Source organism: Coregonus lavaretus (genome assembly GCF_964263955.1).
Source record: "Coregonus lavaretus genome assembly, chromosome: 38".
NCBI classification, from domain to species: domain Eukaryota; kingdom Metazoa; phylum Chordata; class Actinopteri; order Salmoniformes; family Salmonidae; genus Coregonus; species Coregonus lavaretus.
Genome location: NC_140025.1, coordinates 4212136 through 4226654, shown reverse-complemented (window position 1 = coordinate 4226654; position 14519 = coordinate 4212136). Strand labels below are relative to the sequence as shown.

Genomic DNA, 14519 nt, shown 5'->3' with positions numbered 1-14519 from the left:
GAGTCTGGCTTTTGCTGAGCTATACTTTTATAGCCACCGTTCAAAGCACAATTGCAATTCTCTTTGCTCCTTCTCATTTCAGATCTACATCTTTGAAAACAACATCTATTACCAATCAGATGTGCAGAGCAATTCTCTTAGGATTACGTCGTCGGGAGAAGAAGGAGTCATATTTAATGGAATCGCTGACTGGTTGTATGAAGGTTTGTCTGAATGCCAATTGACAGGTTCACGGCGTACCCAAGGACACAATGTCAGGAAAGGTATGCCAGGTACTGGAAATAAATCATGTTCAGCCACAAAGGAATTCATCACTTTCACAGTTGAACGGCTCTCGGTCGCATTCAGGGACGGATGGAATAAGAATTCAAAATTAACACTACTAACCATATTAGTCCCATTTCCGAAGAATAATTGAATAAATGAGAACTAACTCAGAATTTTGATTAAAGTTAATTAAATATAGATGAAGGAAAGTCATTATTTCACTACAGCAGTGTTAAGTCTTCTCATGAATGGGCCATAATCCACGCATTGTTCCATGCTCTTGGATAGCAGGGACAATTTTATTCATAATTTGCACTTATTAATTACACCTTAATGATGGATTTTAGCTCTGACTTAATTAAGACTCATTTTATTTTATCTACATCAGCCCAAAACAAGTTCCATAAAAATAAAAAAAATCATCCTTTTGACATATTTTCAACAAGGTTGTGTAAAACACAGATTTCCAATTGATGCAGATACAAATTCAAACTTTCTCTTAACTTAATTTACAATAACATATTGATTTTATATATATAGCAACGTCAAGGACTGGTGTACAGAAGAAGCCTATATTCATGTGGATAGGACTAGATTGGAAAAAACTATAGTATAGTTCAGTGTGTGATTGATGGTAGTTTGGTCCTTGTGTTTTTAGAGGAGATTCTGCAGTCACACATAGCCCACTGGTGGTCACCTGATGGAGAGAGACTGGCCTTCCTCATGATCAACGATACCCTAGTACCCAACATGTTCCTGCCCCGGTTCACTGGCAGTCCCTACCCCAAATCACAGGAGTACCCGTACCCCAAGGTAATGGAAAGACACAATATAATGGGATAGGATAGTATGCTGCTGAAGAAAGTGCATGTATCTGTCTGTGTCACTATGTTGCCCCCATTGGTGAAATTGTGCTTGTTTGTTGGAAAAAAACCACTATTGGTCTTAGCAACAACAACAAAAACTGCTGGCTCAAGAAACAGTTCTTTCAGTTCTGATTATATAACTATTGTATGTCTTTGTTGATTCACACAGTATACTAGATTTGAGCTTTGGAAGTCATGTTCCTGTGCTATCGATTGATGTACTGTATTACATGTACTGCATGTCGATACAACAACTATAGCTATCCAGGTATCTCGATTACCCTGTGCATAGAGTTGGTTAGAAATACTGCACACATAAAGGTCTTATATTCTGATAGATCAAGTATTTATGGAGTCGCAACAAAAGGGAAATTGGAAACTGAATAAATGATTAGACAAAATGATCAGAACCCTGCTTAGATTTTATAGGAGGAGGTAATAGCGCTTCTAGCAAAGGTTGTGACGGTTATGTCATTTTGGATTACGGTTCTTTGTCAGCCAAATGATCCCAGTTATAGTTACAAGTATAACCTTTCGAATAGCAAAAAAAAGAAGCACATCTTCTCCTCTCGCTCCTGACTGCACATCTCGTCTTTTTGAATGCCCGGCTGTCTACAGTCAGCTGTTCGTTCCAGAACACACAATTCCAAGATGGGCTAGTTTTCGCTCCTCTCATCTCTCCTTACATCGGCTGTTCGATGTGAACCAGACTTACTTTTACTTGACTGCTTTTAGGTAAAGTTTGTCGACTTGAAAATGACGGTCTTCATCCATATTCGTTGTTTACACGATTATAGAATAACCGTGCCAGCCCTACTTCTAACATATCTAAATCTGCCGGAACGAAGCAGCCTGCTTGTATGAAGTATTCACAATGATATTCTGCCAGTTCAGTTCTTAACTCCAGGGATTTAAAAAATAGATGATTTGCTCTGAGATAATCTCTTGTTGGATGTTAAGCTAGAGACAGACATCCAAATGGTCCAGGCAAAACAAAGATGATAAGAAGATAATAACCTGTGAGGTCATTTGAAGCATTGATTGTTAGCATAATTTATTATGAGTTGCTGAATATCTTACAGCTTCAATTTACTCCACTGTTAATGCACCTTGATTTGAACGCGGTGTAGCAACAGTATTTGTTTTTCTCAGCATGCTTAATAATTGACATTATGAGGATCTGTTTGCTGACAGGCTGGCCAGCCCAACCCTACAGTCAGGCTGTTGGTGGTGAACCTGTACGGCCCCACACACACTCAGGAGTTGGTACCACCTGATGGCCTGAGAGGAAGGTGAGGAAGCCTCAACATTCTGGCAGCCCCTTAGTTCTTTTACTCTGCATTTGTAATTGTTGTGCTGCTAACAGGCATGTCAGGTTATTCTTTGCAGGTTATTTATTTACTAACCATTATAACCAGTATAGGACAATTGAATCTGCATGTATGCATGTTTCAGTGTTTCCAGGAGCATACTGGGACCAGAAATCAGTATTGGCATTTCTAACACACCGGACCATTTTTTTCCTTGAGACCCCCAGACCGGCCCATTATATTCCTCGAGGCCCCTACACTGGCCCATTTTTTTCATTGAGGCCCCCATTATTAGCCAGAAAGTAATAATTTTGCGTGAAAAATCCAAGTTAGAGAGGCCCATTTGCTAAAAATGGACCAGCCCATCTGGCATTTACCCGAAATGCCAGAAGGCCAGTCTTCCCCTGATTGTGCATGTTTGATCAAGTACACAACCATCATTCAGAAATATGAAATAGCCCGGAGAAGTAGTTGCTATAAGTCTGAATGTTTGTCTCACATTGACCCAGAGAACACTATGTAGGGATGGTGAAATGGATCAGCAACACCCATGCAGCAGTTCGATGGCTCAACCGGCCCCAAAACATGTCCTTCCTCACTGTGTGTGACGCCACCATCGGGTCCTGTGTACAGGTGGGTTTTATTTCTTCACCTACGCTAAGATGGTCCTCACTAGAAACAGGTTTTATTGGTATCATCTGTGTCGTACTCCATGTTGGATCTAAGACGTGTTCCTCCACTTGAATTTCAGAAACATGAGGAAGCTTCAGATCTCTGGCTCACCAGACAGGTAAACTGAAATGTAAATGTTCTATAATATTAGCAATTCATATTTCCATCTAGTAACATTTTATTTGAATGCTACAATGGGCCTGATGTGTTCCAAATTGTGCTGCAATTTCAAAACAGTGAGTATTGTATCTATATGCTAATAGTAAAGAGGAAATCGATGCACTTTGACTGTCCCTTAAATCCAATATCTTCAGAACCAGGAGCCAGTGTTTTCAAAGGACGGGAGCAGGTTTTTCCTGACCATACCAGTGAAGCAGGGGGGACAAGGAGACTTCCATCATATTGCCATGTTCACCAAATCGGTGGGTGCTGTCATACTCCAATTCCGAAATACACATTGGTCATCTTGTCATTCTCCTGCTTTGTCAGCGCTCACTTTGTTTCTTTTTTTTTGTACATGTTTTTATCAAAAAAAATAATAATTTGTCTTTTCTCAGTTCAGAAGTGATCAAAGTGATGTCCGTCACTTGACGTCAGGCAACTGGGAGGTGACCAAGATATTAGCCTATGATGAGGAAGAGCAAACCATGTAAATCTGTCAGATTATTTCAGATCAGTTATGAGTCATTTAATATCATATTTTGTGTTATAGATATGAGCTTCAACAGGTGTTTACCTTTTTTCTCTTTTCAAACATCTCTTCTGGTCAAACTATTCTATTTGTAACTATAGTTTATTGTACTTGCCCTAGTTAAAGTTGTTCTGCTTTCACCCATATAGATATTTTATCAGTACTCAAGACTCCCCACAAAAGAGACACGTGTACAGGTGAGAAATGATTCTAAAACATTTTCCCCATGAAGAAATGCACATTCTGTATGTCAAAATATTCTACTCAATAACACCAGACATTTCAGCTGCATTCTAGTAACTGTTAGCCCTATTCAGCTCCAGTGTATCTTACCCATCCGTATTGAATAGATGTAATACATCATTGAAATGCATTTATCTAAAAATGTTTTCCCTCTTTCAGTGCATCTACTATTGGTCTGTTCTCTCAACGATGTTTGACCTGTGAGATGAACCAGGAAGCATGCACGTTCTTTGATGCAGACATCAGCCCGAACAAACAGCATGTTATTCTACAGTGTAAAGGTAAGAGTCTGGTCAGTGTTTTTCCTTCTGGAAATCATTCAGCCAAATACAGCTTTATGTGGATATGATATAGCCACTGTAGTAAAACACAACTGATTCTGGGTAATGTATGAGGTATGCTTAGGGAGTCATTATGTCAATTATGCCATGATGTAACCACTGCTGCAATAAGTATATCCCACCGGTGACATCGTTGGGCTTACATAGGCTAGGGTACTACAATACTGCTAGAAGCCCACGTTAGAATATCATACTGAACGTTTGTTCAGTCTCAAAACGATGCTATGCATTATTGCTAGAGTATCTTCTGTTCCACAGGTCCCGGTGCTCCATCTGTGATGCTGCAGAGTTTTAATGATGTAAACAGTGAGTAATACTAAGTATTGATATGAACTCTCCTCTCCTGTACTGTCCTGTACTATTTCCAGTCTGTTTCAATGGTTCGTATTTCATATTTGGCCAAGAGGTTGTTGGCTGTGTTTCACATCGTGTGAAATACATTTTTAACAGCTATCCAAATGGAATGTTATGCCAAGGTTTAAATGAGCATCTGGGAAGTGTTTTTAATGCAAATTGTATTGATTTGTGTTTTTTATGCCTGGATGCTTTTCAATGAGACTGAAAATGAGGCATAATTGTACTGAAATGATGTGATAGGTGACAGTCTAAAACAAAGAATCACAGGACGTGATTTAGATGCAGTGGCCTATGTGAAGTCAATCAACTGTATTAGAAAAATGTAAAACTGAAATGAATGTGTTTCTTGAAACAATCTGTTGATTGCTTTTCCCATCACAGTTTAATACGCCATATAATCAGTATCCTTGTGTCTCTTAACACACAGTATGTGAATGATTACTTTCACACTTTCTTCCCACAGCTTACTTTATCTTGGACAACAACATGCCTCTGAGAGCTGCCTTGGAAAATAAAAAGATCTCTAAATCAGATGTCAGGGTTATTCTAAGTGAAGACTTTGGTAACTAACCATTTCTCTCTGTGTATATTTCTTTATTTTTCTCATTCTCCCCCTCTCTCTCTCTCTCTCTCTCTCTCTCTCTCTCTCTCTCTCTCTCTCTCTCTCTCTCTCTCTCTCTCTCTCTCTCTCTCTCTCTCTCTCTCTCTCTCTCTCTCTCTCTCTCTCTCTCTCTCTCTCTACGGTATATAGTTTATTTTAATAACTGTACTTAAATAATTTATTCCCACAGAGCTGCCTTTGAAGCTCACCTATCCGCTTGACTTTTCTGAATCTCTTCTCTATGGCCTTCTTTTGATTGTGTAAGCATCGCTCCTCTTTCCTGGCATTCTAACATAGTTACAGTACATTTTCATTTAAAAATACATTTAGAACTGAATACTTTACCTTGAGAACTAACACAATTATTTTTTTTACCTCTCTCTCTCTCTCTCCCTCTCTCTCTCTCCCTCCCTCCCCACTTCCCCCCCTCTCTTAGTGATGGTGGGCCTGGCAGTCAGTCGGTGAGTGATGAGTATGAGCTGGGTTGGGACTCGGTGCTGGTCAGTTGTGATGAGGTGATCGTGGCCAGGCTGGATGGCAGGGGGACAGGCTTCCAGGGCCTGAGAGTCCTGCAGCAGGTCCACCAGCGCCTGGGTACTGTGGAGGTTCAGGACCAGATAGCTGCACTGGAGTATGTAGCCTCCGACCAGCATGTGATGTGATGAGATGTGATATAATATTATCAAATGTTATTGGTTGCATACACATATTTAGCAGATGTTATTGCGGGTGTTGCGAAATGCTTGTGTTCCTAGCTCCAACAGTGCAATAATATCTAATAATACACAACAATACACACAAATCTATAAGTAAAAGAGTGGAATTAAAAAATATAGAAATATTAGGATGAGCAATGTCGGAGTCCAGGGTACGTGCACAGGTGAGAAATTATTCTAAAACATTTTCCCCATGAAGAAATGCACATTCTGTATGTCAAAATATTCTACTCAATAACACCAGACATTTCAGCTGCATTCTAGTAACTGTTAGCCCTATTCAGCTCCAGTGTATCTTACCCATCCGTATTGAATAGATGTAATACATCATTGAAATGAAATCATCTCAAGAATGAGAATATGTGTTAAAAAAATGTACCCTCTTTCAGTGCATTTACTATTGGTCTGTTTGGACACACCTACTCATTCAAGGGTTTTTCTTTATTTTTACTATTTTCTACATTGTACAATAATAGTGAAGACATCAAAACTATGAAATAACACATATGGAATCATGTAGTAACCAAACAAGTCTTAAACAATCATAATATATTTTATTGTTGAGATTCTTCAAAGTATCTACCCTTTGCCTTGATGACAGCTTTGCACACTCTTGGCATTCTCTCAACCAGCTTCACCTTGAATGTTTTCCAACAGTCTTGAAGGAGTTCCCACATATGCTGAGCATTTGTTGGCTGCTTTTCCTTCACTCTGTGGTCCGACTCATCCCAAACCATCTCAATTGGGTTGAGGTTGGGTGATTGTGGAGGCCAGGTCATTTGATGCAGCACTCCATCACTCTCCTTCTTGGTAAAATAGCCCTTACACAGCCTGGAGGTGTGTTTTGGGTCATTGTCCTGTTGAAAAACAAATGATAGTCCCACTAAGTGCAAACCAGATGGGATGGTGTATTGATGCAGAATGCTGTGGTATCCATGCTGGTTAAGTGTGCCTTGAATTCTAAATAAATCACAGACAGTGTCACCAGTAAAGCACCGCCACACCATCACACCTCCTTCTCCATGCTTCACGTTGGGAACCACACATGCGGATATCATCCGTTCACCTACTCTGCTTCTCACAAAGACACGGCAGTTGGAACCAAAAATCTCCGATTTGGACTCCAGACCAAAGGACAAATTTCCACCGGTCTAATGTCTATTGCGCGTGTTTCTTGGCCCAAGCAAGTCTCTTATTTTTATTGATGTCCTTTAGTATTGGTTTCTTTGCAGCAATTCGACCATGAAGGCCTGATTCACACAGTCTCCTCTGAACAGTTGATGTTGAGATGTGTCTGTTACTTGAACTTTGAGCTGCAATTTCTGAGGCTGGTAACTCTAATGAACTTATCCTCTGCAGCAGAGGTAACTCTGGGTCTTCCATTCCTATGGCGGTCCTCATGAGAGCCAGTTTCATCATAGCGCTTGATGGTTTTTGCAACTGCACTTGAAGAAACTTTCAAAGTTCTTGACATTTTCCGGATTGACTGACCTTCATGTCTTAAAGTAATGATGGACTGTTGTTTTTCTATGCTTACTTGAGCTGTTCTTGCCATAATATGGACTTGGTCTTTTACCAAATAGGGCTATCTTCTGTATACCCCCCCTAACTTGTCACAACACAACTGATTGGCTCAAACGCATGAAGAATGAAAGCAATTCCACAAATTAACTTTTAAGAAGGCACACCTGTTAATTAAAATGCATTCCAGGTTACTACCTCATGAAGCTGGTTGAGAGAATACCAAGAGTGTGCAAAGCTGTCATCAAGGCAAAGGGTGACTATTTGAAGAATCTCAAATATAAAATATATTTTGATTTGTTTAACACTTTTTTGGTTACTACATGATTCCATGTGTGTTATTTTATGTCTTCACTATTATTCTACAATGTGGAAACTGGTAAAAAATAAAAAATATATACAATACAATATGATACACGATGCGATGGACAGTATTATATGATACGATATACAATGCAATATATAAGATGTAATGCGATATACAGTGCGATGCTATGCCATACAATATGATATAATACAATACCATAAGATAAGACAGGATGTGATATGGTACGATATGATGTAATACTGTATGATACAATATTTGGCCATTTCCATTGAAATCCATTGCAAATGTATGACATGGTTGTACACTCTTTAACTTCCCTGTCAGTCATCTGTGTTAAAGCCCTCATGAGATGTCTGTAAAAATAATGAGTAATTATGTTTTTTGGGGTTGTTTTTTTTATTTACTTATTACAGATACTTGTTGACACTCCCATACATTGACCGCGCACGGATCGGAATCTACGGAAAGGCAAGTTTAACTGCTGTCTTTCAGTTGATCGCCATGCTTCACACTCACGGGTGTGTTCAACAAGTGAAGGTGTTCTTTTCTTTCCAGGGATATGGTGCTTACCTCACTTTGATGCTTCTGAGGTCCACTGCACTGATTAAGTGTGCAGCTGCTAATTCCCCAGTGATTGACTGGAAACTCTATGGTGAGTAATGTCTCCATGATCTTACCCTTTAGGTCAGTTTCCTTGACAGAGATTAAACCTACTCCTGGATTGAAAATTAAGCTCAATTGACAATCTCCATTGAACTAGCTTTTTAGTCTAGGTTTAGGCTCAATCTAGGATTATGAAACCGGTGCTATGTGTTTTGTGTGAGTACATTTTCCCACAACAAATGACAGTTAATATTGTACAAATGTGATTATCAATGAAATTGGAGATGAAAGAACTGAATACATTTTTGAAATGTTGTCTACTTTCTCTATATGCAGCTTCAGCATTTTCAGAGCGATACTTTGGCCTGACGTCAAAGAATGACAACAGATATCAAGTAAGTTGTTTATCACAGTCCATCTGTTGTTATTATTGATGGTCTTCTATTCTTTGTTCGACAGTATGTCACAGCAGATTGGAGAACAGCGGGAACTGTCGCACTGAAGCGTGTGTGCGTGCGTGTGTGTGGGGTGTTGTGTTCGTATTTATGTGTGTGGACGGGCACAAATGTATGTGTGCGCATATGTTCATGGGCCAGGTATTGTCCATCAGTCAGAATAATAACCAGTGTTGTACAACTTCCTGTGTGAGATTACAGTGTAATCAGTGACAATGTTCCCCTGAAAGTGGGTTGTTGATATGTGGACCACACAGTTTGAACCATTTCCAGTAGCACCCAGATGAGTGGTTTAAAATGTAATATGATGCTAGTCCAGAGAAGTAGGTCAAAATGATCATAAACTAATCAGCGGGGTATCACTCATACAGTCCTCAGAGGTAGATGGAAAAAGACATGGTCTTGTTCTGTTAATGAAGCAACACACTGGATCCCCTGGGGTGTTAGAAAGGTTTGATCCAGTCTTGTAATGTAGCCTAGCTCAACCAGACTGAACACTGTGCTCACCATTGTTTGTGTAGTGAAGCAATGGTGAGCAGTCCGATTTAACAAGGCTAGTTGTATAACGTGACCTTTTCACAAACTATTTGTACACTGCTGTGGTTGGTTTTCCCTCAGATATTGTTTTCTGTTCAAACCTGAGGTTTTGTTTAGCTTTTCGTGTATTGATGTGAATATTGATGTGTACTGATGTGTATACAGGGCTCATCGGTGAAAGAGACCTTGGTCTCAGCATGACTCCCTGTTCAAATAAAGGTGCTGTAATAATAGAACACCTGAGGTTACATGGTCTACCGTATCTGTCATCTTTTAGGTTTCTAGAGTGCTTCCAAATATGAAAGGACTGCAAGGAAACATGATGAAAGGACCGCAAGGACCGGATTTTCTGTTGATTCATGGAACAGCTGATGGTAATGACCCTTTTGTCCAACTGAAATGGAAAATAGACCATCCTAAATCAGTCATAATCATTGATTGGCCTTGTGTTGTATTCAAAGTCAGTTTGCTAAACCAATTGGTGTTTTCTTGTTCCTTTCTCAGCAAATGTTCATTTCCAACATTCAGCAGAGTTGATTAAGCACTTGATCAAAATTGGAGCGAACTACACAATGCAGGTATGAGCCGTGATCCACAAATTTGAATGAAAATGTTGAATGAGTGATTACATAATGTGATTATTGAAGTGATTTTGATTGCTAGCCAATATATTTGCACCTACCCACCACACTTGCACGCACGCATGCACACACGCACACACACACACACACCAAACACACACACACACAGTCTTGTACAGCTAACCTTGTGGGGACACACAATTCAGTCCCATTCAAAATCCTATTTTCCCTAACACCTAATCCTAAACCTAACCCGTACTCTTACCCTAACCCTAACCAAACCTTAACCCTGACCCTAACCTTAACACAAAAACCTAACCTTAACCCTAACCCTAAACCTAACCCTAGCTCCTAACCCTAAAACTAACCCTAGCTCCTAACCCTAACCCTTAACGTAATTCTAACCATAACACTAATTCTAACCTTAACCCTAAACCCCCTAGAAATAGCATTTGTCCTCGTGGGGACTAACAAAATGTCCCCTGTTGGTCAAATTTTTGTTTGTTTACTATTCTTGTGGGGACTTATGGTCCCCACAAGAATAGTTAAACACGTCCACACACACACACACACACACACACTCCTCTCAGGAAAAACATTGAGTTACTTTCTTGTTCCTTCTAACTGATAGAGGAGTAACCACACTTCACTACAGGAATGATAGTCCCAATGCTGGACAGCACTATCCTGACTGATCTTCTGTTTGACCTTTGACCTTTGTTTGAGACAGCTCTACCCAGACGAGGGCCACTTCCTGTCCCTGCAGAGCCAGCAGCACCTGTCTGAGTCCCTGGTTGGCTACTTCAGAACATGTTTTCGGGACTTCAGCACACCACTACCTGAGGAGATAGGCAAAGAGGATGATGACTGACAGGGTTGGGGTTAGATGGTGACTGACAGGGTTGGGGTTAGATGGTGACTGACAGGGTTGGGGTTAGATGGTGACTGACAGGGTTGGGGTTAGATGGTGACTGACAGGGTTGGGATTAGATGGTGACTGACAGGGTTGGGGTTAGATGGTGACTGACAGTGTTGGGGTTAGATGGCGATTGACAGGGTTGGGGTTTGATGGTGACTGACAGGGTTGGGGTTAGATGGTGACTGACAGGGTTAGGGTTAGATGGTGACTGACAGGGTTGGGGTTAGATGGTGACTGACAGGGTTGGGGTTAGATGGTGACTGACAGGGTTGGGGTTAGATGTGACTGACAGGGTTAGGGTTAGATGGTGACTGACAGGTTTAGGGTTAGATGATGACTGACAGGGTTAAATGGTGACTGACAGGGTTAGGGTTAGATGGTGACTGACAGGTTTAGGGTTAGATGGAGACTGACAGGGTTAGGGTTAAAGGGTGACTGACAGGAGGACGTGCAGACGGGCCGTGTGTGGATCTGGGATCGCTATGTTGAAGCAGTGCAATGACTGCTCTGCCCTCACGAGGGCTGTTTGGCTGTTGATTAGGTGTCCAATGTAGGCAAGACATAGCTGATGTGGGGTAAAGTGATGTGTGTGTGTGTGTGTGTTTGGTGTGTGCGTGCTTGCAAATGCAGGACTACAAATCATGGAGGCTTTCTATTTGTAGAATAGCACAATGATTGATGGACAAAATCTGAGGGTTAAACATTATTTTTTACATATCAAAATTCCACTCATTGATACACTGGCTTCTCCCTTCACAGCTTCTTACCATCAGCTGTATCGTTATACTGTGAAAGCATGCTTTTGTTGAAGCCCACGTTCATCCACATGATTCCAATTGTACTAAGCATCATCAACACAACTCTACCGCTTTCTGTCTGTTGTATCCCATTCCTGTCTGTGCACTAATAATGCTTCAATTTCACTTCCAGTTTCTGATATTATATATACAATATAACGCCATATTATTTGATAAAGTGCTATTTTTCTTGTCTTCTAATGATATGCTGTTTTCAGCTGAACGTTTACAGTATACAGTGTGAATATTTTTTAGATATGTGTCGCAGGGGTTGATCTATTTGAATATTGTATGAATTTATGGTCTTTGTTTTTGCTGGGGTTTGTTACACTTTAGAATAATAGCCATTGTCTTTGGATTAATTGAAAAATAAAGAACTTTAGAAACAACTATATTCTGCCAACGAAATGTCCATTAAAGGTCTCTCTTGGTCTCATATTGAGAGACTTTCTGTAGATTTTTCCATCTGAGAGCCAAGTTAATATAAGGCTCAAATAGGATATATTCTGCACGGTATTCAGATGTCTGGAACGACAGTGAATCTGAGGTCTTTAATCCTGCTTGAGTATCCATTGCCTAGACTGCCTCCTACTCAGTGTCTCAGTGGTTCAAATGGTAGGTTATGAGTGCAACAGGTTGGAGGTTATTGCTGTTCTCATTCATTTATTGCATGCAATACAAACAAATGCACACATTGGGTATGATAGCCCTGTTACACTAGTTGTTTCCCATTCATCTTTACTTGATTTTATTAGGTGTATTTGACAGGGGCAATGCACATTAATCAACATGTGTGAAAATGTCTGTGCCTGATTAGCCAGCCGGCTAATTTTCGACTGTAGTCCCATAGATCGAGCCAGTGACCTGTGTGATTATTTTACAGACAGACTGTTTGTGTCCTGAATGGCACCCTTTTTAGTGCACTACCTGCAGAACCATAGGGCGCTGGTTAAAAGTAGTGCACTATACAGGGAATAGGGTGGCATTTGTGACACATACACTATCTGAGAGAGACTTAATTACTTTACAGGAACAAATTAAACTGCCCTGTGAGTCAGCTTGATACTGCGTCTCCTCTGACTGAATGAACCTATTTGAGAGAAGGAAAGTACAAAATAGGTAGCCTCAGAGCCAATGGTGAGCGCAGCATTCAGTTTGGTTTAACCAGGCTACAAAATAGGCCTTGAGCTTGAGCAATGTGGAGGGATACAGAGCCAAATGTCAATAGCATGGGGAGATCCCTTTGTAGCACGATGGATTCACTTTATTATTCATGCATTTAGGGTTTCTGTCAGTCTTTTTAAAGTCGATGATACGAGGTCATTCATCATTGAGACATAGGGGGTCGCTCTCACCACCCTAGAAAGGAATACAATTCCAACGTGGCTGATACTATGTAAAATGGACATTGACTATAGCACTGCATGGTTTGTTAGCATGTTGGCCTATTATAAGCAATCCTAGCCACTTATCCAGAGGACTCTTTTACACATGGATCTCTGAAGAGCCTAAACTGTGCTAGCTGAATTGGTTTATTGTATTGTTCAAAACACAACAGCTGCTTATCTCCAGAATACATCTTATCATACAGTATATGTAGCATCTGTAAGCTCTAGCTAGCATCAATACATCCTTTTCTCATTCTTACACCTGAAGCCTCCTTCCTATAGTCTGGTCCCAGATCTGTCTGTGCTCTTGCCAACTCCATTGCTTTCATTGACAAGCCAAATATTGTTTGTCATGACAATGAGTAACAAGGAGTTGGTACGATAGCACAAATAACTTGGCCCTGAGGCTATCCTTCCCATACCTTGAGAATATTATTATGTCCACTGTCAGTTCTGGTGAAGGTCTGTGAGAGAGATTTTGAGCAGAAAGCAAAAGCTAGAACATTTTTCTCTGTCAACAGCTATGCTTTTTTCCTCCTCTACCCCCATATTCCTCATGTTTTTACAGTTGCAGCCCCTATACAGATGTAGTATCATAATTTGAACCAGTTTGCTACAACAGGAAAATAATCCTGCAACAGCAGGAAATGTGAATTATTATGTGGATTATAATTAATGGCTATTTTTGTAGGGGTTGATACATTTTTCGTAAGGGAAAGTCAAGTCTTAAATTTCAAAGTGTCAATTACAAACTTCAGAAGCCTTTTTAAACCTCAAATACACTACATGTTGAAAATGTCCTTCATGCAGGAAAGTTATCTTGCAACAGGGTGATCAAATTAAGATCCTACACCTGTATCAATGCTGCAAATAATAATGAGTTGTTGTGGCCATTTTAGCCTCTGCAGGCCCTGAGGGTCTGTTTCCCCACTCCGCGTCCTACTCATTTGCCACTTGCCCTGTGTATGTAATGTGAAGTCTAAAACTAAGTCACGCATCTCCTTAGGCTCTCCTTAGGAATAGATGTTGCCACAACCATAAATGATTAGCTGTATGTATATTTCTTAATGTTACGTAACACCTCCTCCCACTTCTATCATCTTGGTATGTAATTGAATTAATACAACAATTCACAACCTATACTGACAGTGTGTGCATGCATGCATACAAATGGCCTTATTCAGACTATATTGGCTAGATTATCTTGAGGAGAAAACATTTGAAGATATCTCCAAGCCCTTTGTACCTTCTAAATCTGAGTAGACACACAGTATTGTTCTTTACATGTATTTTACATTATGTACTGTACATTCCATTGACCTATTT

At 40.2% G+C, this 14519-nt stretch overlaps 1 protein-coding gene across 1 annotated transcript in view; it reads left to right on the top strand.

Moving 5' to 3' along the window:
* The window catches only part of LOC311112485 (inactive dipeptidyl peptidase 10-like), a gene marked incomplete at both ends in the record, with an annotated part of 52378 nt that extends 41418 nt beyond the window's left edge, over window positions 1-10960 (top strand). The window contains 19 exons of the mRNA XM_084155620.1: window positions 83-203; window positions 926-1080; window positions 2328-2425; window positions 2953-3076; window positions 3195-3233; window positions 3430-3537; window positions 3673-3764; window positions 3956-4003; window positions 4209-4330; window positions 4649-4696; window positions 5211-5309; window positions 5539-5608; window positions 5785-5979; window positions 8327-8381; window positions 8469-8565; window positions 8853-8911; window positions 9786-9882; window positions 10013-10086; window positions 10820-10960. Of these exons, the coding sequence (XP_084011746.1) occupies window positions 83-203; window positions 926-1080; window positions 2328-2425; window positions 2953-3076; window positions 3195-3233; window positions 3430-3537; window positions 3673-3764; window positions 3956-4003; window positions 4209-4330; window positions 4649-4696; window positions 5211-5309; window positions 5539-5608; window positions 5785-5979; window positions 8327-8381; window positions 8469-8565; window positions 8853-8911; window positions 9786-9882; window positions 10013-10086; window positions 10820-10960 (1842 nt within the window). The remainder of the gene's footprint in view (window positions 1-82; window positions 204-925; window positions 1081-2327; window positions 2426-2952; window positions 3077-3194; window positions 3234-3429; window positions 3538-3672; window positions 3765-3955; window positions 4004-4208; window positions 4331-4648; window positions 4697-5210; window positions 5310-5538; window positions 5609-5784; window positions 5980-8326; window positions 8382-8468; window positions 8566-8852; window positions 8912-9785; window positions 9883-10012; window positions 10087-10819) is intronic.
* Between the last annotated feature and the right edge of the window lie 3559 nt (window positions 10961-14519).